Source organism: Quercus lobata, chromosome 3, assembly GCF_001633185.2.
Source record: "Quercus lobata isolate SW786 chromosome 3, ValleyOak3.0 Primary Assembly, whole genome shotgun sequence".
Taxonomy (NCBI): domain Eukaryota; kingdom Viridiplantae; phylum Streptophyta; class Magnoliopsida; order Fagales; family Fagaceae; genus Quercus; species Quercus lobata.
Window position 1 is genome coordinate 27,267,114 of NC_044906.1, and position 25,392 is coordinate 27,292,505.

A 25,392-nucleotide genomic window follows, 5' to 3' on the forward strand; every position below is an offset into this window, starting at 1 on the left:
TGAAACCTCTACCAAAATTGCAGACAATTCTCACTCACAATTGTAAAACAATTACAGCTATCCATTTTTGCTAACTGCAGTTCTCTATGTATACCCCATCATTGCAGCAGGTATATAAATAACAAAAAGGAAAATAAGCTTAACAGTTAACAGTTCCTCACATGTGGGGACCCCCATTCCAGTCCCTCCTTCCCTCTTGTCACAACTTTGAGCTATCAGCAGAAGGCAAGCTATGGTTTTTCCTGATTGGTAACATGAAACTTCCTCCCAGCTTCAACAGCTTCCCTGTAAAGATGGAAGGTAATTAGAGTTTGCAACTAGTTCATAAAAATTGATAAATTACTGATTGTTGTAAAAACTCAAGTTATTAGGAAATGGTAAATTAATTATTTAATCTAACACTTCCCCTTCACATGTGGGTCTAGTCTCCCCCTATTAAATGGGCCCAACTCATGGTTTTATTTATTTATTCTAGATGGGAGGTAGGTAAGTTATTAAAATATTGTGATTTACTCATTTAATCTAACAAAAACAAAATTTGCAGCCCCCCTGAAAGTCTAAGAAGTCCCATATAACTACAACACACTGACTCATTTCACAATTGGTATAGAACTGCAACCATAAAACATTGTTTTTTTTACTTTTTGGTAACTTAGTCATTAGCAACCTTAATCCAAGGCCTAGATAAATCCAAAGAGGGTGGTCGTAATCGCTACCTGAAGGCATTTACAAGCTCCTTATTTTCAGGGTCAAGCTGCACTCCCTCATAAAATGAGTTGGCTGCTTCATCAAATCTCTACAATAATAAGAGCAAGACAAATAACATCAAACTACAAATATCACAATTGTTGTTTCAAATGTTGAGGGCCAGAAGGGAACACGAAAGCATGCCTGTAATAAACGTAGGGCTGCACCTTCCCGATAGCAAGCTTTTGGCCAATCTGGTCTTAATGCTCGGCAGGCCTTTGCATCATCTAAGGCATGCTCAGCTTGATCCAAACGTATCCAACAAAGGCTCCGATTGGAAAGCAAAGTAGCATCAGTGGGATCTAAATCAATTGCCTGTAAATGCATAACCAAACAATAAAGTCACAAATCACAAATCACAATGCCCAAAGCTCATGTGTTATGCTGGCAACATGTCCAATGTAGACAGTATTTCTAGCTATATTAGTGTATAACCACAAATGGAAGCAAAAGGAACACCTAAAAAAGGAGATCCAGACGTAACTTCCCTCACATGATATCTTTCCAATACAGATATGCTAGGATATGTAGCCAATATGTATCTGTAAATAAGAAAATTAATTTTTCTTTTCTTTTCCATGGATATGCCATATGGCACAACTAATTCATGGATACTTTTGCAGGTAAAAGAATTTTCTTAAGAAAAAAGGAAACCATCAAGACTTAAATATATATAACCATCTTACATGAATCAAGGATCATGTTTTCTTTTAGTATTTATAGTTTAATCATATATACGTCTTTTAAGCCTTGTCATGTTTGTTATTTGTCTTTGAACCTAAAATCTAGCATCATTTAAATTTGAAATTATTTTTTAATATGACATATCCCTGCCTTATTGCATCCTAGATTTTCCAGAATTTATGTATAACCATGCCTGTATCGTATTGTATGCACATATGGGTGCCTCATAGGTCTAGATATATTCTCTGTCCAAACCTTGACCTCATTCCTAAAATCCATTACCAACTATAACACAGCAAAATTAACTTCTAAAACTTCTAACAATTAGCTCTTCACCAAAATGCATTTCTAGACACAGGATGGACATAGAACTGAGGACACTGATCTAAATACCATATCCATGTTCCCAATCCAAGTTGCTGTGCTCATTGCATTAAGAATCAAATACACTCTAAGTTGTTCAAACATAGATCTTTTAGACAAAGCTCCAAAATATTCAGATTTCTCAATGTTCTCATGGCAGGTACATGCCCATTCCAAATAAAAGTAATGGGTTGTAACATTTCCTATTGTTTATGGAATGTAAAGGCAGGAAGCTAAAGCACAAACATATAGAGAGGTGCAAACTGCAGAGGACAAGTATAGCACATGCCACATGGTGTATCGACTACCAAGGGAACACCAACAATATTAATCTAGCAACTAGATTCTGTTGGAAGAATGACATTGACAAATTTAAATAAGTCATATTTGTTAAGTGAGGAGATTGATTAGTTTCTCCAAAAATGCACTCAACTTTATTAGCTGTACCATAATATATATATATATATATATATATTTTTTTTTTTTATAAGTAAGAAGAAAATATTATTAATAAAGGAATAGCATGAAAATACAAAGAGTTCACGATAGTGAGCAAAAAGACACAAGCAGCCACTAAGATATTCTTACAGACGAAAGGAATTCCATAAGGGTAAAACAATCCGAGAGACCCCAACACTGAAACCAATCAAAGAGGGTCCGTTGGCATAAATCTAATAACTGACTACAGTTTTCCCCTTATCCTCAAAAGAACGCCGATTTCGTTCAATCCAAATAGTCCACATTAAACAGCCTAGAACCATATTCCAAATATCGGAGCTATGCTTCCCAAGCCAATCGTACCAACAAAATAATAAGTCCACCACTGAACCTGGCATGACCTAATCAATCCCAAACAACCAAAGCATATACATCCACAAAGAATGAGTTATCAGACAAAAAAGTAACAAGTGATCCACAAATTCCGCATTACAATAGCACATACAACAACAATTCGCCAAAGGGCGACCACGAAGCATAATGTTATCCAAGGTTAGAATCTGACCATGAGCTGCTGTCCACATAAAAAATGCCACCCTTTTAGGAACCTTAACTTTCCAAATGCCCTTCCAAGGGAAAGTGGAAAGTGCTGCATTTCGAATCTTATGATAAAAACACCGAATGTCAAACTTCCCACTTCCATTAAGACCCAACAAAGCCTGTCACACCCATCACCCCTAGGAATATGGGTTTGGATGAAATGAAGTAGGGAATATGAAGCCGCTAACTCCCAATCATTGAATTCCTTATAAAATCTTAAACTCCACACTCTGTCATTATCACCCACTAGAGGGCTTAACACTTCAGAAACATAAGCTTCTTTATTGGCTGAACACAAAAATAACTGGAGATAAAGAATTTTAAGAGAAACATCCCCAGTCCATTTATCATGCCAAAAAAGAATACGAGAACCATCCCTCACCACAAAAGACAAATGCTTAGCAAAACTTTCCCACCCTTCACTAATACTCCGCCATAAACCACAACCATAAGCCCTTTTGCAAACTCTAGTGCACCAACCCCCTTTCCCCTCCCCCATATTTCATGGCTATGACCCTCAACCATAGACGAGTGATTTCATGGCCATACCTCCGAAGCCATTTCCCTAATAGGGCCTGATTAAAAGACACCAAATTCCGAATTCCCAAACCACCCGACTCACGCGGTAAACAAACCTTTTCCCAAGCCACCAATGAATATTTGAAACACTCCACTGAAGAACCCCACAAAAAATTCCTCTAAATACATTCCAATCTAGTCGCCACAGCTTTAGGGATAGTAAAAAGGGAAAGGTAATAAGTTGGAAGGCTTGAAAGGGTACTTTTCAACAAAGTGAGTCTACCACCCTTTGACAAGTAAAGCTGCTTCCAGCTTGAAAGCTTCTTTTCCAACCTCTCAAGAATCGGACTCCAAGTAGAGGCTGTTTTATACAAAGTTCCCAGTGGCATACCCAAATAAATCACAGGCAAACTGCCCACCCTACATTGAAGAATATTAGCCAAAGTCTAAATGTTGCTCACCTCCCCAATAGGGACAATTTCACTTTTCCCCACATTCACCTTCAAACCAGTAAAAGCTTGAAAACAAGTCAAAACCAACCTAATGGAAAGGATTTGCTCTCTAGAGGCATCACAAAAAAGAATAGTATCGTCAATAAATAATAGGTGAGAAATACGAATACCAATAGAATTATTAGGACCCACGTGAAAACACTGAATGAGATCACTTTCCTCAGTTTTCTTCAGGATACGACTTAAAACCTCCATGATCAAAAGAAAGAGGAGGGGAGACAATGGATCACCTTGTCTTGGACCTCTAGAGCTACCAAAGAAACCAACAGGAGATCCATTAACCAAACTGAGAATCAAACAGTAGTAACACAAGTCTTCAGTCATCTCCTCCATCTATCCCCAAAACCCATCCTCTCCAACAGATAAAACAAAGTGTCCCAATTCACATGATCATATGCTTTCTCAATGTCTAACTCACACACCACCCCTGGAGCACGACACTTCAGTCTACTGTCTAAACATTCATTAGCAATAAGCACCGAGTCCAAGATCTGCCTGCCACCAATAAAAGAATTCTGCAACTCCGAAATGAGTTTATCCAGCACTAGCCTCAATTTGTTAGCCAAAACTTTAGACAATAGCTTATACACACTGCCCATTAAGTTGATAGGCCAAAAATCTTTGATATTCAAAGCATTATTTTTCTTGGGAATCAAAGATAGAAAAGAAGCTTTCAAAGACCATTCAAACTCTGAGCACCTATGGAAATTATCAAAAAATGCCATAACATTTGTTTCCACTACACTCCAACATTTTTTGAAAAAATGCCATAGTGAAACTGTCAAGACCTGGGGCTTTATCGCCCTCCATCTCTTGAAGAACCTTAACTACTTCCTACTTAGAAAAATCCCTCTCTAGAGCAAGTCGCTCATCCTTCTCAATACTAGCAAACTCTAAACCATCCATAGAAGGGCGCCAGGTATCTAACTCAGTGTACAAACTCTGATAAAACTGAACCACCTTAGACCACACCTCTTCCTCTTCCTCATCCTCATAGAGAACACCATCCACCTCTATACCCCGAATATGGTTAGTTCTTCTATGGGAGTTTGCAACCCGATGAAAAAAATGAGTATTATTGTCTCCCTTCTACACAAATAATATCCAAGACTTTTGTCTCCAAGAGATCTCCTCCAAAGAGGCAAGATGTGCAACCTCACTTTTAATCTAGCTTCGCCTAGTTTGTTCCTCCTAAGAAAGGCCTAACAAGTCCTCCCTAGCATCCAAACCCAACAATTCAGATAAAAGACATTTCTTCCTAAAGGCCAAATCCCCAAATTCCTCCTTGTTCCACTTTTTCAAGTCTTCTTTAAGAGCTTTTAATTTACGAGCCAGAATAAAGCTTGGAGAACCCACAAAGCAATACCCATTCCACCACTGCCGAACCCTCTCTACCAAACCCTCTTCTTTCAACCACATATTCTCAAACTTAAAGGCACTACGACCTTTATTAACACTACCAGCCACCACCAAAAGTGGGCAATAATCAAAAACAACATGAGGGAGTACCCTTTGAGACACATTCCCAAAATGATCTATCCAATCCACTGATGCCAAGGTTCTATCAATTCTTGACATACAATCTATCCCTGAATCTCTAAACCAAGTAAAAGAAGCTCCTTCAAGTGTTAAGTCCACAAGGTAGTTAGCCTCAATGAAGTCTGAAAAAGCAAACATAGCCGGGCTAAAGGCCTCACAATCCAATCTCTCACTCGGATATCGAATGATATTGAAATCCCCAATCACACACCATGCCGTATTCCACCTAGAGTGCATCCTTGTAAGCTCCTCCCACAGAGCACCCCGCTGACTATCATCATTAGGACCGTACACTCCTGAAGATGCCCATACAAAATCATCTACAATCCCCTCCAGTAAAACATTAACAGAAAACTGACCAATAGCACAATCAACTTTTTCATAAACTATCTTGTCCCAAACTAGTAACACCCCCCCCCCCTGGTAGTGTTGACTGCATCTAGAGCAACCCAATCTAGGAACGGACTATCCCAAAGGCTTCGAACAACAGAAGAGTTTGTAGAAGCCAACTTAGTTTCTTGATAGCAAACAATATCACACTTCCACTCCTTGAGAAGATTTTTACATACTTCTTGCTTCTGAGGATTATTTAATCCCCTAACATTCCAAGATAAAAGCCGTAAACTCATTTAACACAGGTAATCACCCCCATGCCTACTGAGGAATCTCTGTTCCTCCCCTTTGATGCTACCCCATCATAATTAATTGAAGAAAGCAAACCTTTAAGTTCCCTAAGCCCTTTCTGCCTTGAGTTCACAATTTCTTTAGAAGTCCCAACATTTACAACATCAATGCAGTCTTGTTCAAGGAGATGAAACAAAGCCAGACATTGATCTTCATGCTTAACAATAGGAAAACCCACTATTCTACAAAAACCTTTCATCAGGCTACATACCCATTTCGAATTTTTCACCTCTGACCCCCGAACCTCTCCCTCATCAACTTCCTAGATCACCTCCAACTCCTTATGTTCATTGGGATCCCATTTAGATAAAGGTGAACAATCCAATAAGCCACTCTCTTCCTCCCCGTGAGAAAAACCACTAGGATTAACTTCACTGTGCTTCCACTGAAGTAGAAAGTGCTCAGACCCATCCTGTGCCAGCTCATCCCCATCCTGTGGTAGCTCCTCCCCATCTAAATCTCTCAACGTATTGCTCCATTTTTCTCCCTTCTCCCTTAATACCTCTGTAGAATTCTCTATCTCCCCAAAACAGAAGCTCTTCTTGCTACCCAGACACAACAAAGGAGAAAAATGATTTTGGGCTGCACCCTGATGCCGTTGAGGCGAAGAAACAACCTTCCTAGGCCCCTTCAGCCTTGCCAACATCCCTCCTCTCAAATCCTAGCCATCGAACTCTGGATCTTGACCCCCATCCCCCTACTGGTCACCGCCTCTCCGATGAACCCACACGTGGGAGCCTCTGTCACACTCACCGTTTCATCAGGATTATCTCCCTCCAAACTAACGGACGGTGAGACCACTGGGACGACATGAACAGGGTCGGCGTTAAGGGTAGAGGCACAAAGTTCTAGTTCCGGCACCGCTACTCTCATCGATGACTCAGAATCTCCACTCCTTCCTCTCGAACTCTCGCCTACTACCCACGATGACTGAGCATCAGACTTCACTTGAAATAAGTTGGGCTTGACCAAACTACCCTTCTTTTGAGAAGTCACTAGCACCACAGGTTGGGCTTCAACAAGCCCACCTATTTGTTTTGTGACTTCTGGCCCATCACTTAAAACCTTGGGCCAACTGAACTCCTTAGCACCCAGCCAAGTCACAGAACGTCTCCCACCCTGAGGCTTGCACACTCTCAAAGCCAAAGTAGCAGGAGTCAACTTAAATTTAAAAGCCCGCGTGGGTCTGCCATTTAAAGCTGAAACATTTCCTTTTATAACTGAAACATTTTCTATAGGTTTTCCATAAATCACGTTCTACCCCAATATAGTTCCAATTTTTTCAAAATTCCTAATCTTTTGCTGATTACCATAAACAGATATAATCTTCCCACTCGGGCCACCATTAGCAAACTGACCACCTCCACCACCATTATCGGATGATACTTTGGCCATAGATACCGGTTTTGCACCAGAGCAAAAGTTCCTTAGCTCTTTCTGAAACAAAGACCAACCAGCACGATTGGAGCTTGCTGGTATCATTATACAACCTCTCCTAGACCCTCCAAAATATACCGCAATAACAACAAAAAGACCAGCTTTGTTTGATCTCCCACAAAACCATATCATCTTCCCATTTTCCCTGAATCTTTTACAAAGTGCAACATGACCAGGCACCCAATCTCGTATATCTGCGAGACAAGTAAGTATCCACTCCATGCCCCTACGTCCAACCCAAATAGAGCTCTTAACATTCTGACGTGTCTCATGTATGGCATACGAATTAGGGCCCCCCCCCCCCCCCCCCCCACACCACCACATCAAAAGAAAAAGAAAAAAGTTTTGCATCAACGTGAAACGACCTCTTGCTGCCCCCAAGGTCAGAGGATTGAGATTTAGGAGGGATGTTATGTGAGGTTTCTATGGAGGGAGAATTTGGTATGGTTAAAGGTGCAAGTACAAGCGTTTAGGCAAAGCATGGTTAGACCCTTGAGGTGGTGGGGAAGGGGAAGGTAGTAGTGGAGGAGGGGGATAATGATATGGGAAAAACTCAAACTGTGGAAGAAAGCAAAGGGGAGAGGGAGGAATATGTGGGGGTGCCAAAAGAGGAAAAAAGGATGGTGATGGTTGAGGGAGAGGGAGAGGGTGGGGTGGAGAAGGGGAGTGGAGAGGATGAGGATGGGGTGGGGGGGAGGAGTCATTTAGGGATTCTAAAACTATCAAAGCTTCATAGCATGATTTCCAATTCAAAAGGATGCCAAGGGGAACCACAAGTATCTAGTGAACTTTCTGAAACACTACACAAAGCCTTCCGAAAGAAATACTACCATCAATAAAGCAAATTGTAAGACATTATATAAGTTTTCTCAGATATCAAATGAACTATCAAGCAAGAGAGCAAACAAAATGAAAGTCATCTAATTGCAACTGAAAAAGGAAATATTTCAATAGTCAAAGGAGAAAAGATGCAGTTAGTTACTTGTGTATAAGAATCTATAGCCATATGATAATCTTTTCTTTTGAAAGCATCATCTCCTCTTGATTTTGCTTCTGCAGCTTTCTTCTTTGCTTCTGGTGTCACCTAAAATGTTGAACATTCATTAGGGTGACAAACACAAGACTAAAAGAATCCAACAGACTACTTCCAAAATATTTTTTACAAGCATTTGTAGGGATGAAAATCTTTATTCACTGCCACTGCAGAAAAATAGTTTAATACCACAAAGAATTCAAATACATTAAATAGATCCCAACAGGTATGAGAACTTGCTGACTTAGTTTATAAACATAAGAGACATATGAGTAGCAAGTTTGGAAATCTTAAGGTGCAAGTACGTAGGTGTAAGTATGTCCAATCCCTCGCAATTGGAACAGGGGAGAACCATTTCAATGCACCAAAATTTAAAAATTACTCATGAATAGTTTCAAACAATCCCAAAATGGCATCTGGTTTTTCTTTTCAGTAGCATTTAATGCTTCTCCAACTCTGGCTAAAATTTCAGTTGAGATTCAAATTCTTATAGAAGATATTTTGCAGTGATAGTAATACAAGAAAATAAACAAGTAATTGATTCAAAAAATCCTTAGTTCTGTCTTAATTTTTTTTTGTTGATAACCCTTAGTTCTGTCTATTGGTTGAACTGGTGGTTAAGCAGATAAAATCAGGATATTGAATTCTATATTGGATGTATGGCACTATGAATTGATGAGTTAAGAGTTATAATAATCTGTCCACAGATTATCCTGTCCAAAAGCTAGAAACCATCCAATTTCAGGTGACAATCCTAATGCAAAATTGGATCAGCACTAATGCATAAACAATAAAAGTTACAACACAATAAAAAGTGGCACCTGGGGGAGATCTTGATTTGATAATGAAGTTTCCTCCAGAAAATTAACTTCCTTTTTGTTTCTTGCTTCATCCTGAAAATTTTCCCCTTGAAAGTTAATACAAGAATCAACAATAGCTTAAAGTTTGGCAGAAAAAATATGGAAAACTAACAACAAGCTAGGTAGGAACTATTCAGCTGCCATTTGTTTAGACAATATCAAGCAGAAAATGACCATTTCATAGTGACAAGACTTTGGCATGTTTCTTTGTTGCTTGGGTTATTTTTTATCTTCATCTTTTCTTCTATTTCTTTAGTGGGCATATCTCCTTTCATAGCAAAATTAGACTTTGCTTGTTGCTTGTTATCCTAAACATACACAACCTGTCCTTTTACATGGGAACAGGCCTCAAAATACCTATGAATGGAGAATGAAATTTTTTTTTGTAATCTGATCCAGATGAGAAAGGGTAAGTATTTAGTCACCACTATGATATGTATCGGGCTATAAGAAAGGAACACAGAGACAGGTCAAAATATTACTTTTAAACTCAAAATGCTGCACCAGGAGATTGTATTTTAAGTTTTCAGTTTAGCAGATATGATTTATTGGATAATAAACTATTAAGTCCACAGAAGCAAAATATGTATAAATATTGAAAAGTAGGACAGCTTCTTTCTATTCCCCAATATCTAGCACAATATGTCAGGATCTTAATACCTGTTTGCTAATCTCAGACTGCATATAATCAAGTATTCCATCAACAGTCCAATTTGCAATGGTCTGAACTTTTGATGTCAAAGGAAAAAGAATCTCAACAGCTCCTCGATTGCCTCTTGCAGCTGCAACTTGGATTGGCTTTAGACCATCCTGAGATGCAAAGAACATTCAAAATTTATTTCATATTGGAGATAAAGTCAACAGACATTGATGTGACAGAAACCATCTGCAATTTTTTATTTATTAAAGGAATCATACAAGCCACCAATTGAAACAAGAAATGATTCATCATTATGAATAGAAATGGCAGACATGCTAGGTCATGGTGCTTAACGTTAGATTTTTGGTTACTTAAGCTGCTTAGTATAGAATATAATCTAGATTGTGCTTTGACTCTAGTTAACCACAAAAATTCTCCAATATTTGACAATTCACAACTAACAGGGTACACACAGTAAGATCAATTTGGAGAGAAATCCAAGTTGGTAACTGGATTACAGGTTGGGAAAAAAGAGGAAGGTAATCAGGAAGATAGCAGCATTTTGTCTAATAGGGTGCCTTTGGAAGGAGAGAATAAGAAAAACATTTGAGAAGATCTTATATCCGTTGTCTTTGCAACAGAGGTTTTACCTATTGAAAGAAGGGATTTTCCTCACTTATAATTTATCCAAAAAAAATTTCCTCACTTATAATAAAAGAAAGCATTACATATTAATTTTCATGTACACTGAAATTATTTGAATAATCTTTTAATATGTAAATATTTATTAAAAGGCACCAAAAGGGGCCACATCCCAAGTACACATGGAGTAACACAAAAGAAGAATTTAATTATAAACCAAGTCCGAAAATTTAAATGCAACAATGAATAAAAAGTTTAGTTAACGGAACTTCTTATTGGGCATGGAAATGATACAGACTATTAAGCAAGGACTACACTACATATAAATGTCACCATCAGCAAAGAAATATGGGTTCACTACACACAACCAAATGTGAGAAGAGAAAAGGCAAACACGTATTTCCAACATGAGGAAGCATACATGTATGACATGTCAACAACCTCCAGCATATTTAAATTACTTAAGCCTAACACAATTTGAAAGGTAGGGCAAGCATTATACTTGAACTACTAAAACAAGGAAAAAAAATGTAGGAAGTATCATTTTTCTGTTAACAAGTAGTCTATGAAGCACAGGTGCATTTCCAGATTCAGGTGCGGGTGCGGAACTTGGCAATTTTTGAAAAAGTAGTGTGCGGGTGAGACGGGGTGCGGTGATTAAAAAAATTATTAAAAATATTTTTATTTATATTTTCTATATATTGCAAAGCATATTTTTTCACATTATATAAACATATACCAAATTTAAAAGCAATAGTAGATGATAACTAAAACATGATGTTCATAAATTAAATACAATCCACAAGTTTGAAACTAAAACATTGAAATTAGAATATAGGGAGGGAGGCAGAGAGGCAGAGAGGCAGTGATGGTTTTAGGGGTTTTTTTTGTTTAAAGATGTTTTTGCACTCTTTTTTTCTTTTTCTTTTTTAAATAATAATTCTTACTTGAATTTTGGCCTGATTCAAAGTCGGTATCGGCCTGAATTGGCTGGCCAATACGAACCGATTCGACGCGAATCAAGAAAAAAAAAAAAGAAAAAAAACACCGACGTGCGGGCAGCGGCGTCGCCCACCACACCCCGCATTGTACGCCGATGCGGCACCCCTATAGCCACGTCAGTGCTTTCCAGCAAGTAGTACAGAGTACCCAAAGCACAATTTTTCTTTTTGCCAAAAATTCCATTTTTATGAGTCATTTTTGTAAGAAGAGGTAACAGTGTTCAAAAATCTCTTGAATAACTTTTTTTTCTTTTTCTTTTTTTTTGGGGGGGGAGGGAGGGGGGGGGCCTGAATTTTCCAAGCAGATCAAATACCCCAGGTATTTTCTAATTTTTTTTATATGCCAACCATAATGTAATAACCCTGGCAAATAAAAATGTTTGTGCCGCTCAAGGGTCAATTCGTGACAATGTGGCTCAAACTAACTAATGGCCATACCAGAAAGGTAGCTTCCTTAAAGCCTAAACTACTTTATAATCCAACCTAACCAAAGAACCTATGATGGAGAAAGCAAAAACCAAAAGACAAGGGAAAGATTGCAGAAAAAAAATTAAACAAAAAATAAAGGAAGATTTAAAGACTTGATAAGTTAGTAATTTTCCTAAAAGTTAAAGTTGTTAGGAAATGGTGAATTTTCTATCACTCCCCATCACGTGTGGGCCCAAACTTCCCTAAATAAGTGGGGCCTAACATGTTGGATTTTTAATTTTTTAAATGGGAGGCAGAGTAAAGATAGGGTTCAAACTCAAGACCACCTGCTCTAATACCATGATAAAGTACTAATTATCACAAAAGTTTAAACCTGATAGGAGAATTTAATCACTTAACCATTGTTCTAACAAGACTAAATGGATTGCGTCAGATTATCTATTTTTGGTTTTAAATAATTTTATTCGAAGGAGGAGAGTTCAAACATACAATGTATATAATTGAACGACTCCTAAAGAGTTAATCTAAGATTAAAAAGATCTGCAAATTCTAGAAAAGAGGATGAAGAAATGCTACCTAAGGTAGTTATCCACTCATATAAAGAAAATCAGATTATCTATTTTGGACCCCTAATATGTTTCTTCATCATTATTCTATACACCATGATGGAAAAACCAGATAAAGCTCATCTATAACTGTATTTCCCGTTGTGGCTGAACTAATGTACAACTGTAGTCCCATTGTGGCTGAACTTCTACTTGTAGGTGCGTCTGGATTCATTACGTAGATTATTCGTTACCTATACCATAAATTTCCATAGGTAGATTTGCTAGGTTAGTGGATACCCCCGAAGGCATGGCTGCCTCTAGGGCTCAATATAGGATCCCTAACGGTGTTGAACTCCAACACTGTGAGTTAGGTGAGTGGCTGATCATGAACAAACCTCCTGGCTTAGTAGTGATTCTGATGATCGCTTTCATAGAAGGCGGGATGAAAATTCCCATGGGTAGGGTTATTAGAGACTTCCTTATGAATTATAGGTTAACCCCCACACAATGCTCCCCCAACGTCTTTAGGGTCCTCGGTAGTGTAGATATGATAAACCATAAGATGGGGACCAACCTCACATGGCATGATGTGAACTGGGTACACAACTACCAAAAAGGGAAGGAAACCAACTACTATATTAAATGTAGGGTCCCAGCCATTAGGTTAATTTCCTGTATGCCTGAGTCAAACAAGGGCATGGAAGAGGAATTTCTCATCATCTCGAGAGACTGGCATGATGGATTGCACTATCCCACCCAAGATGGGGAACCAGGTAGGGTTCCCATAGACATTAGATGCGCATAGGATTTTCATATTCAGATACAGAAAACTTTTATAAGGATTTTTTCTAATCTGTGACTTATGTTGCATGTTTATTAGCAAACGAACATCACACCGCCCCGAACAAGAGCTTAGTGAATTTTCCCGAGCTAAACCGTATCCTAAGGTCAGAAATTTTTCTTCACAAAGACGATTAGCGTCGGGCGATGCACATGATCCTTGGTTTCAACCCCATCTCCAAACGTTTCCAAAGCCCTAAACACGTAATCAGAGCTAAGGATCCATGGCTAGCTTTAATTGACGTAGCAATTCCTGGCTTTCTAACAACTCCATCCGGAACTCAAGACGCCCAACTTCCATCCTCACTCATAACCAAACTACTGTACTCCCAGGAGAAGCCCATACCTTCGGACGACGAAGTCAAGAAGTGCACTCCCAAACCCACTTAGGAGGTCACAGACAAAGACTCTGAGATCTTCTACCAGCAAGAGGATCCTGAAGACCTCCCCGACCCCTCCCATCATCGTCTACTACCCACCTAGGTCAATACCAGCCAAGAAGAAGCCAACATCCCCGAAGGAATGGTGCTAGAGGAGAAGACCCCAAACCTGTTGGCGTTGCTCATTGGCCATGCTGGGGGTGCTTCCCCAACAGTTCCAGTGGTGCCCCAACCACCAACCCCTACCCCCACGCGTGCGTCCTTTGGTGACGCCACTGACAAAAAAAGAAAAAGAGGCCAAAGGGGCAAGGAGTCTGAAGGTGCTGAGGAGGGAGAGATCACCCGCCTATTATTATTATTATTATTTATTTTTATTTTTTGGGATAAGTAGGCAGAATATTATATCAACCCAAGAGCTTTTTTCCAACACTCCAACAAGTAAATGCATACAGACAAACAAGAGAAAAAGAAACAAAAAATATGTTTTACTTCTTAAGTAAAAAAAAAAATTATGTAGGGAATAGTTATAGCCTCACCTCATCAATAACATTTGGATCAGCTCCAGCTTTCAACAAACAATTTATGATTTCCAAGCTCCCATTATCAGCAGCAATGTGTAAAGGGGTTACTCCACCAACACTAATATTAACTTTGGCACCAGCCTATACATTAGAAAATGCAAAAGTTAGGATTGCAGAGAAAAGTTCATATGAAGTAGCACAAATCAAGCTACTAGGCCTATTCTGAGGAACTATATAAACAGAAGCATAGATATCAGAGGACTGAAATAACAGATGTTAAGCACCAAACAAAAATTCTTTTACATTAGCCCCAAGCTTTACTCAACTATAATATACATTGTGCAATTATAAAGCTCAATTCAAATTAGACAACATCATACTTCAGTAATTCACATAAGATTTCATTTACAGAAGTCTAAAATTGTGTATTTGATTGCTAACAAGGTCATTCAGATATCAAAACAATGACAATGGGTGGTGACCCAAAGTCCATGTAATTCATATTATAAGATGAAGAAAATTATAGAACCTGAATCAACAACTCTAAGCACGGCAGCGAACCGGCTGCCACTGTTGACAACAGTGGAGTAATATTATCATCTGTTTCAGCATTAGGCTGCAAAACAAATATCAAATATCAAGAAATTAGATCAAACAATAAAAGAGAATCTCAACTCACATTTCAATGATATAACAAAAGATTCAAGTATGTAATAACATAACCCTGAGAACTCTTAACCAAATGACATAAGGAAACGAAAGAATCAAGTCCAACACTGTAAACAAAAATGCCATGTCAAATAAATTATTTTAACATTTTGTAATTGGTATATGTTTTGTTAAACCACCCAAAAGAACCATATTCTGATTCCTCTTCCAAAACTTTCCAGATGTAATCATGCACACTTTAGTATTTGTCATGGTCTAGAATTTCCGAAACCATTTTTGAGCAAAGGCTGCTAACTTTACAAAGTGTTCTCCTAGGTATACATGAGTTCTTAGCATCAAATATTTTCTGTCCTTTATATTTAGCTCCTATGCAATGAAGCTTCTGCAAACTTCAGAATCATCCATCAACCAAGTAGAATAGACCACATCAGATCCAAAGAATTGACCCTTCAATCTGACAGCCCGACCAGCAAAATTGTATCCTTCTATCACTGAGATGATGAGATGTCATTGGATGATGACATGTTATCGAGTGTAAGTTGAAAAACTTCAATTATCAATTTATAATGAATTTTTGAAGCCTGAATTATTTTGCATGCTAAATGCAACTTCCTTTTTACAAATGTGAAGACTTGAAGTTGAAAATTTTATGTCCTTCACTTCTATTTTGGATTTACTTGATTTTTGTAATGTACGTTTTTTATTTGTTCACCCTTGTATACTCCCTGTGTACTTGGGTGTCTCTCTCTTTTTGATATCAATGAATCTTTATTACTTATCAAAAAAAAAAAAAAATTTATGTCCTTCACAGTCATTAACCTCCTATGCGGTGCTTTTGCAAACTTCAGAAATGTCCAGCAACCAAGAAGAATAGACCGCATCAGATTCCAAAAAATTGATCTTTCAAACTGACAGCCCCCCCAGCATTGTATCCTTCTATCATTGAGATAATGAGATGTAGATGGATGATGACAAGATATATATTTGGTGCAAGTCAAAAAATGTCTATTATAAATTTATAATGAATTCCAAATCGTTTTGCATGCTAAATGCAACTTCCTTTTTAACAAATGTGGAGACTTAAAGTTGAAAAACTTACATCCTTTACTGTCAATAATGAGTATTGTGGCTCTAATTAGCTAACAAAGATGACTCTTAAGAACTAATGGGATCCTTGCATGATGGATCCCAAACCTATTAAATAATATATTGTGCAACAATTTCTATGAGGCCTTACACACACCATTGCAAAATTGAGAGCCAACTTGTATGACAATTCCACTGACAAAGATACTTCAGTGGAGTCTATGTTGGTGAGACGATCTAAAGGGGAGAGACGGAATTGGAATTAGATTCTATCAGGATTTTAATGATTGAGAGTTGGACTTGGTAGTTTCTTTTCTCCACTTCTATAATAACATGTTCTGCTTAGAGAGGATGGAGACCGGGTAAGGCAGAGCTGCGGAAGTTGAAGAATGGGGAGTTTGATATCCATTCTTTCTATAATGCTTTGAGGGGGTTCACTTATGTCATTTTCCCTTGAAAAGGCATTTGGGGCATGAAGGCCCCATAGAGGGTTTCCTTTTTTTGTAGATAGCAGTTTGGGGGGAAGATTCTCATGAAAATATTAGGACTGGTGCTATATGTGTCGGTGTAATGGGGAGACAATGGACCACATTTTGATTCATTGCAAGGAAGCCAATCATTTGTGAAGTTTTGTTTACAGGGCTTTTGGGATTCATTGGGTCCTACAGGAGAGTGATTGATCCTATGTATGGATGGAGAAATTAGATGGGTAAACATTCTTTAAACATCTGGAACTTGGTTCCCTTACGTTTCATGTGGAGTACATGGCAGGAACGTAATAGGTGTACGTTTGAAGATGTGGAGAGTACAGGGGATCGGCTTATAGCCACCTTCATAGTCTTTATTTGATCAGTTTCCTGCAGGGGGTTTTACACGTAGAGACTCCACTCCATTGTTTTTAGAGTCTATCCTTTTGAACATTTCTTTTTTCTTTTTTGTAATTCTTTAGTCTAATTTGTGTCATTTGTACATGAAGTAGTCTCCAATTAATGAAATAATTCTTATAAAAAAAAAATAGAATAGGGATGAAGTGTGATGTAGTACAAACTCAATATAAAAATAGTATCAAAATACCAAGACATGTAATAACCCATCTATAGCATTCCTAACAAAGAAGTATCCAATAACAAATATCAACAGAAGATCAAAAAACTAACACTGGGCAGGAAGTCCACAGATAGATGGACACCAAAACCCAAACACCAAGCCTAAGTCCACTTGACACATCAGGGAGTCCCTCCTAAATAGACAATACTAAACTTGCCCACATAAGGTGCATAATCCTACCAGAGGAACCAAGGAGAAAAGTGAGGTCCTGCTGGCCTAGAAGTAGGCAACACCAAACTCAGGAAATGTTCTACTAGCCTCTAAAACCAGTCACGCAAGGACAAGGGCTTGAAAGACTAAGAAGGGCCCCAAAGGATTTTTTTTTTTTTTTTTTTTTGATAGGTAAGAAAAATTTGTATTAAAAAGAAGCTACTTCATCAAAGAGATGAAGTAAATGAAGGAAATATACAAGCAACAAAGGAAAACAAAACAACTTATGTACAAGAAAAAAGTGAATCTAAAAACAGTGGAATGGATTTCGAAGAAGTAAAATCCCACGCACAAGACCAATCAAACAAAGTGGTCACAAACAATTCTAAGAGCTTATCCCCAGAAAGCACCAAATCTTCAAATATGGGATTATTTTTCTCCCTCCAAATAATCCACATCACACAATGTGGTACCAAATTCCAAACATTTGAAGAATGCTTCCCCAACCAATTCCTCCAACTGGCCAACGAGTCAATAACCCTTTTAGGTAGAACCCAAGAAACACCAAAAGATCTAAGGGAAAAACTCTATAACCGAAAAACCTCACCACAATGTAGAAACAAATGATCCACACTCTCCCCATTACATTTACACATGCGACACCAATCCATAATAGTGCAGCCCCACAGGAATTAAAAAAACCAAAAAACATCCAGAGAGGCCTCATAAGCCAAGAATAACATATTTTGGGACTCTTGACTTTTAAAATAAAGTAAAGGTAAGTTAGGAAATTTATTTATAATGCGTCTGTTGGCTTTTCAATGAAGATCATATTTTTGGACATCCTATGATAAAATAGAGGACGAAGATATAATTATATGAACTACAAAATGCAAGCTTACATTAGCATGGTGTTCCAATAGAACTTTCACGGCATCTGGTTGTCCATGACCAGCAGCCCAAATTAATGGAGTGCCAGCATCACTTTGTGAATCAACATCAACAACTTTGGAAAGTAAAATCTTCAGCAACTTAATTTCTCCTGTAAGAATTAACAAAGTATAACCACATTGAGATTTGAAATGAAAAAAACAGTGAAATTGAGAAATATTAAATTCTTTGCATCTAGCCATATCATGCAAACATGTGAATCCCACAACAGAACATTTAAATATAAGGTCATAGAGATATGGAAGATGTTTTAATTATAGAGCTTTGGAATGGTTAGTTTTAGAAGGCTAGTTTCTGAGATTAAAATTCTGTTCAGGTTGATAAAGCACAGAAATGAACATAAGTTTTCAAATTATCATAAAATCTCCATGATTAGGACCACAGAAACAAATAACTCCATCATGCTAAAAAGAGATTAAAAGTGATGGAGAGGTGACTTTTTACTCATAAGGAGAGGTCATGCAAAGCAGAAAAGTTAGCAATAAACGTTCCAAATATGCACGTACAGGCACACGCACACACAAAAACCCAAAAAGGAAGACAATGAATGAAAATTAGACAGTGCACCTATTCCAGCAGAATGGTGCAGGGCTGTGGCCCCTAAGTCACTAGGTATAGCGGGATTGGCACCACCCTCGAGAAGGTATTTGGCAGTATCAGTATGTCCTTGCCGAGCAGCATGAATAAGAGGAGTCTCACCTGTAGATAAATTACAAAAATCAATGGATTAGCCAAAACATCATTATAATAACCATAACAAGTCTATCCAAGGAGAAGAATGTCATCTCAAGTTTACATTTGTAAACTATTAAATCAAAGACACATATTGGTCAACCATAGATATTATGACAAATTTGTTTACCAATGATAAAAATATATGACTCATGAATTAACTACCAAATCCAAGATTACAGTAGCATCTGAATAACATATAATTATAAGAGTAAATCACGAGGTTTGACAATAAGCTTTACATTAATTGTGAACCTACAAGTGCCCTCCTGATTTTCCTTCATCCTGATAACACAACCCTTCTGTGATGTCTTACTATCAAAGTGTACTTCTAAGATCAGAAGCATGACTTGTTACAACTTGAAGGAATGAAATATACAGTGCAAGATGATGAATTCTTATTGCAAGGAGCAAAAAGAACTTCTAATCCGTTATATGGTCTTTAACAAGTTACATGGTAATTCTATGCCCTTGTGATGCAATTTGGCAATTTTTTTTTTTTCTTTTAATATAACTGCCCTTCATGTTGTTGTTTTTTTTTTTTTTTTAATTGTTGATGAGTAATACCGAATTGCATTAAAATAAGAATATATATATATATATATACACACACACAAAAGTTCCCGTACTAAATCAAAAGTACAATGAATCTATGAAATCCCACATATTTGATGGTATACCCTCATCCCAAGATACACAACAGAAATGAGACCCAACAAAATGAGATTTCAATCTCTCTATAGACAACTCTTGCCCCTCAAAAGTCATCCAAAGATGCACAACAGAAACAAGACCCAACAAAATGAGAATTCAATCTCTCTACAGACAACTCTTGCCCCTCAAAAGTCCTTCTGTCGTTTCCCAATCCCTCTAATTTTGCCACATCAAACATGACAGAACCATATTCAATACCCTATTCCTAAAAGAATTTTTTCTATGTTGCCAACATTGAAGCACTCAACGTACCATATTTGACATCACCCATTTCACCCCAAAAGCTGCAAACTCAAATGACCATAAATCCCTCGCTATTGGACAATACAATAGCAAATTATCAACTTATTCCCCATGTTGTTTACATATACAACATTGATCCACTATAAACTTGGGGGTTTAATAAGATTTTCTTTGATGATGTAGGTTTAATAAGATTTTTTTTATAGGGAGTATTGTCCCTGATGAAGCAGTCCACAAAGAAAGCTATGCTCAAAGACACAACCCCCTATTGCCTTCCAATGAGGTCTGATACAACAGGTCCTCTTAATTTGTTCTGAATACAACACCTCAAAGAAATTGGTGAACATCTCCAATTTCCAATCTAGAGCAGGCCTCACAAAGATTGGATAATATGAAAATTATAGAATGTGATCTTATTACATCAAGTATCTTATAAAGTTTTAAGAAAACATATTTTGGTCTTTTTTTTTTCACATGTAAATAATTTTGCGCAAAAAGGGGGCTAAACTCTAAACGATTTCATTAAAATATTTTGGTCATTTTTTTGAAGGACAAGAAGCTTACTTGGTAAGTTGTAGTAGGAATGACATCCCCCATTGCTTTTTCAGACATCATAACTAAAATAATCCAAAGTTGCTCTGACTAGACATTGATTTTAGCCAAAAGTATTCTAGAAAAATTATTTATTTAGCTAATTATCTGTTGCAATAAACTATAAAAGTGTACAACTAATCTATCACATTGTTACTGCCATTTTATTTTATTTTATTTAGTAGTCCAACCACAAGGAAGGGCATCCATTCAAACAAGCAAAAGTACTATAACATTCACTGGACAAGAGACTGGGGATGAAAGAATCCATATTATAATAATAATAATAATAATAATAATAATAATAATAAAACAACCAAGAGCTTAAAACTGACCAAACAATTTTCAGTTTTTGAAGTCATATTCGACAGCCATAGAAATCTATACAACACTATCATCTTTGATATAGAGACACAAAAAATAATTTGGAGAGTGTGCAATTCCAAAGTTTTGAGGATGTTGAGAGGAATCTGCTGGATCTTGAGCTCTTCTTTCTTAAAAAACTTGTTAGAATGGTTATCAGTTGTGAGATGTTTTTCTATTTGTTCGATTTGTTATTTGATAGATCACTGGAATTGCATCTACATAATGTAAATTCCAGATTCCTGAATTTTTTTTCCCTCAAAGATAATTCAAAATGGTGCCTATTTTCAAATCTAAAAGAATCAATCAACATGCTCCAAACCAATGTCGAAGAGGACATGAAGAAAATAACGAATACAGACAATGCATAAGATTAGGCGCAAACCTTCTTCATCCTTCGAATCAACATCGAGCTTCAACTCCTCCAACAAGTACTTGCAAACCTCGGTCTGCCCCTCCCTTGCAGCAAAGTGAAGCGCCCCTCGTTTGTTTGCATCCTTAATATCCGCTACAGTTCTCGCCAAACCCTTTCCCTCATTGAGTTGCCCCGCCAAATCTATTGCAATAAAATTAAACCCAAATAAATATTATTTTTTTATATATAAGTAAAACCAAAATAAATATTCAAAATTCAAACACTGCCCACCCTAAACCAAAAAAAAAAAAAAAAAAATCAAAATCAAAATTTGCACATATACTACTGATGCACACACAAATACCCAAATTAAAAACCAAAATTAGCATACATTCAATGATATGCACTCAAATAGCCAAGAACCTTGTAGCTTAGTGGCATAGTCTGCTCTCCTAAGTGAAAAGAACCAGAGTTCAAATCCCCACTACCCCATTGTTGTAACTATCAAATTATCCAAAAAAAAGATGCAAAAATATGAGCTTACTCTTTAAGAGATCAAGATTGCCAATACGAGCAGCATTGAGAAATTGTTGAACTTTCTGCCTCACTGCATATAGCAACAGGGATTCAGAGAGAATGAGAGATAAGAATTATTAACTATTGAACTTTCTGCTTCCATATGAACATATATAAACACGCACACACACAGAAAGAAAAGCATTCAAGTACGCATATTAAGTGTTACCAAGCACAGAGCATAAATCAAAAAAAAAAAGAATCAAATTTACAAACTTTTTCAAGTTTTTCTTGTGCTTATGTGGTTTTGTGCATGTGGGTCTGTGTCAATGTGTCTGTATTTATGAGAGAGAGAGAAAGAGAGAAGACCTTCAAGAGCATCGGAAGCATCGGAAGCCATGAATGATGTGATAAGGTGAAGAACGAAAGTAGTAGTTTCTAAAACCCTAAAGAAAGAAAGCTCCTCTCTTCTCTTTTGGGGTTCTTATAAATTTTGTTTTAGTTTCAGAGAGACTTTTCAAGTGAGAGAGCTCTTTGAGTTTGAGAGAGAGACAGCATCTAAAGGGTACTAGGAAGTACCAAAACATTCGTGATTAAAATAATACTTTTTTTTTTTTAGTAAATAATTTTTTTTTATGGGTTTGAGTATTTATAATTTTTTAAAAAAAATAGTAAGTATTTTTAATACACACAAAATGAAGAAATAGGTCTTAAAGATACTGACAATGAAGTATTTATATATTTTTTTTTTTTTGAAGCCGAGGAGTATTTATAAAATTGAAAGCACACAAATGATTTTTTTTTCTTTTTGAATATAATCGAAATATTATTAGCAATTCAATAAGTCTGATAACATTAAATGTTTCATATATTCTTTTTGGTTGTAATTGTGACAAAATAGTGTAATTGCCCTATAATTTCATAATAGTATAAACTATAGATAATGTCGTAAATGAACCAAGCCAATTATGAATAATTCGGGCTCGAATTGATAAAAAGTTTGTTCATATTTGTTTGTTTATAATTAAATCAAGCTTAAGCCTTAATTTTAGACTTGTTTAATAAACAAGCCGAACCCAAGCAAAAAAAATTTGTCCAGAAACAAGCTCATGAGCTATTAGACTTGATACAAAACAATTCAAACATAGACTTATTTATAAGTTTATATATATTAGCTAAATATACTGATTACACATATCTTAATAATGACATGGCCAACATAAGACCACTACCAATTACCTTAATTTTTTCTTTCCTCTAAATTGACCAAGAACCACTTTAGACTATAGTTACATTTAAAAATTAATTAATTAATTAAGTTCGTCATATATAATCCTTCTCTATCAATCATTTAAAGTAAAGTTATAAAACATATTAATATTTTTTTTTTATTCATAATAGTTACAAACAAGTATTTTTCTAGTTCTTCACCATCTAACGTAAATGAAAAAAACTGTATTTTGAACAATTGCTGAAACTGTAGAGTGTAGACAAAGAATGATGAATGAATGAATTTAATTATGTAAAGTTTTATTTTGAATAATAGCTAATCATAGGTAGGACTAAATGCATGATAAAATGAGTATACCATTTTCATTTTCATTTTTCTTAATTTTAGAGATTTAAGTATTTGATAACGTAATTTTTTTTAGATCTCAAACTCAAAAACTTGACCTGAGCTTGAGTTTAGGCTTGATATTAAGCTTAAACTTAGCTTGACTAATTAATTAAGCAAAACCAAGCCAAACTCAAGATTTTTGGTTTTCCTATGATATCAAGTTCAAACACTATTCTTAGGCTTGTCACGAGTGTTAGGGTCATATTTTATATGTAATTAGCTAATCTTTTGACAAAATGCACTTTATTTGTAATTGGGTAGATCTAAGTTGGGTTTAATGTATCAAGAAGTGTGTTGTTCTAACATTTCAAGTGGAATCATTAAAGATAAAAGGTTTGATCTAAGAAACAAATGAAGAAAAATTGTTTCATTAAAGCTTGACACTAGCTCGAACTAGCTGCTATCAAAGAATAATGAAGAAACTCGACATAGGCTCGATCTATCGAGAATTACGATTTCAAATTTCTCATATTTGAATTTCGGCCCATGATGACTTGAATGATTAGGATTTCTCTCTCTACAACCCTATACATATATAAGGCTTATTTTAAAAGTCATAAGGTACAAAAACAAAGATCTAAAACTCATATACTCTGTGTGAAGCTACTGCGTTTGTACGCCTTAGGGTTTTGTAACCAAGTATTTCCTGATCTTCATCGATTATGAAGTGAAGAACTTTGCAGCCAACAACAATCAATCAAGTTGCTAGAGTTAGTTATGTACTGAGATTCATGCAAATAAACTAGTCACAAATTAGGGATTTGTGCAAAGCAAAGAAGTCTACTACAAGATCAAGTTCAATTGGGTATTGAAGCAAAAGTTCAACTGCAGGTTGATATTTTACGATAGGCCAGAGTAGTGATAAAATTCCTCATTTTTGTAAAAGCTTGATCATTTATTAGTGAATTATTAGGAGTGGTGACCTTAAATTCACTTGGTGGGGCTTTTGTTTTGCAAGAGGTTTTCCCTATTTATTAACAAATTATCGTGTTAATTTATTTTCCGTTATATGTTAGCTATATGGTGACTTGTTGGTGTCTTCACGATTTACATGTAATTTGACCTAATTAATCAACTTGAATGATTTAAATTAATTAAACGGGATCAATATATTTTAACTCAACAACGAGCTCGGGCCAAGCTTGAGCTTTTGACTTTTCTTGCCCAACCAAGCTTGAACATGTACTACTCAACAAAGTAATGGTCTTTTAATCAATTGTTACTTTAGCAAAGTTGTAAAAATAATTGTCCTTTTTCTTTTTGAAAACTAAAAATAATTGTCCTTAATATACTCTTAATGTTTAAATTTTTTTTTTTAAAAAAAACATTATAAATCTTAATAGGTTTTTTTTTTTTTTTTTGGAGTTATTCATTTTATCTTAAAATTCAATTTATTTTTACTTTAACTTTGCAAATAGCTTTTTAAAGTTAGCTTTTTCCTAAGTAAAACTATATTTTTACATAAATTTTTTAAAATAAAATAAATTAATGAATCATCCAAACATATTATTTGGATATTAATTTTTTTTAAGAATAAAATTGTCAAAAAATAATGCTATGACTTATGAAAACAAGTTTGGTATACCTACTGTTGTGAAAACAGATGTTTAATTCTCTTTCTCAAATTGTTGTAACTATTGGAATATACTTACTATTATTAGTAGTTCATTTTTCCTATTATTAGGCACCACATATAAATAAACTACATAGATAAATAGCTAATAGTCAAAATGATGTACTATATCTACATTCACACCTAAAAACAATCTTCATTAGTGGGTTACAGTTGATTTAACTGGTAAAGTCTTTGATGATTGAATAAGAGATTTGAAGTTCAATCCCCGCCTACACCAAAAACTGATTGGTGTCTTGATCTGATA

General features: G+C 36.2%; 1 protein-coding gene across 1 annotated transcript; it reads right to left on the bottom strand.

Moving 5' to 3' along the window:
- On the bottom strand, nt 1-22,452 carry LOC115982406 (ankyrin-1-like). The gene is made up of 13 exons (XM_031104993.1): nt 22,264-22,452; nt 21,923-21,985; nt 21,409-21,579; nt 18,948-19,079; nt 18,332-18,471; nt 14,947-15,033; nt 14,433-14,558; nt 10,077-10,226; nt 9,378-9,449; nt 8,506-8,607; nt 892-1,062; nt 717-796; nt 1-285 (listed from the first exon to the last, which is right to left on the bottom strand). Exons 1-13 carry the CDS (start codon nt 22,292-22,294, stop codon nt 231-233), a joined length of 1,380 nt encoding a protein of 459 aa, XP_030960853.1. The 5' UTR covers nt 22,295-22,452; the 3' UTR covers nt 1-230.
- Between the last annotated feature and the right edge of the window lie 2,940 nt (nt 22,453-25,392).

Coding starts and splice junctions, on each gene's coding strand:
- LOC115982406 (XM_031104993.1), bottom strand. CDS start 22,294: ATGGCTTCCGATGCTTCCGATGCTCTTGAAG. Junction 15,034..18,331: donor TATTGGAACACCATGCTAAT/GTAAGCTTGCAT, acceptor TTTGTTTTGCAG/CCTAATGCTGAAACAGATGA. Junction 10,227..14,432: donor ATCCAAATGTTATTGATGAG/GTGAGGCTATAA, acceptor TTTGCATCTCAG/GATGGTCTAAAGCCAATCCA.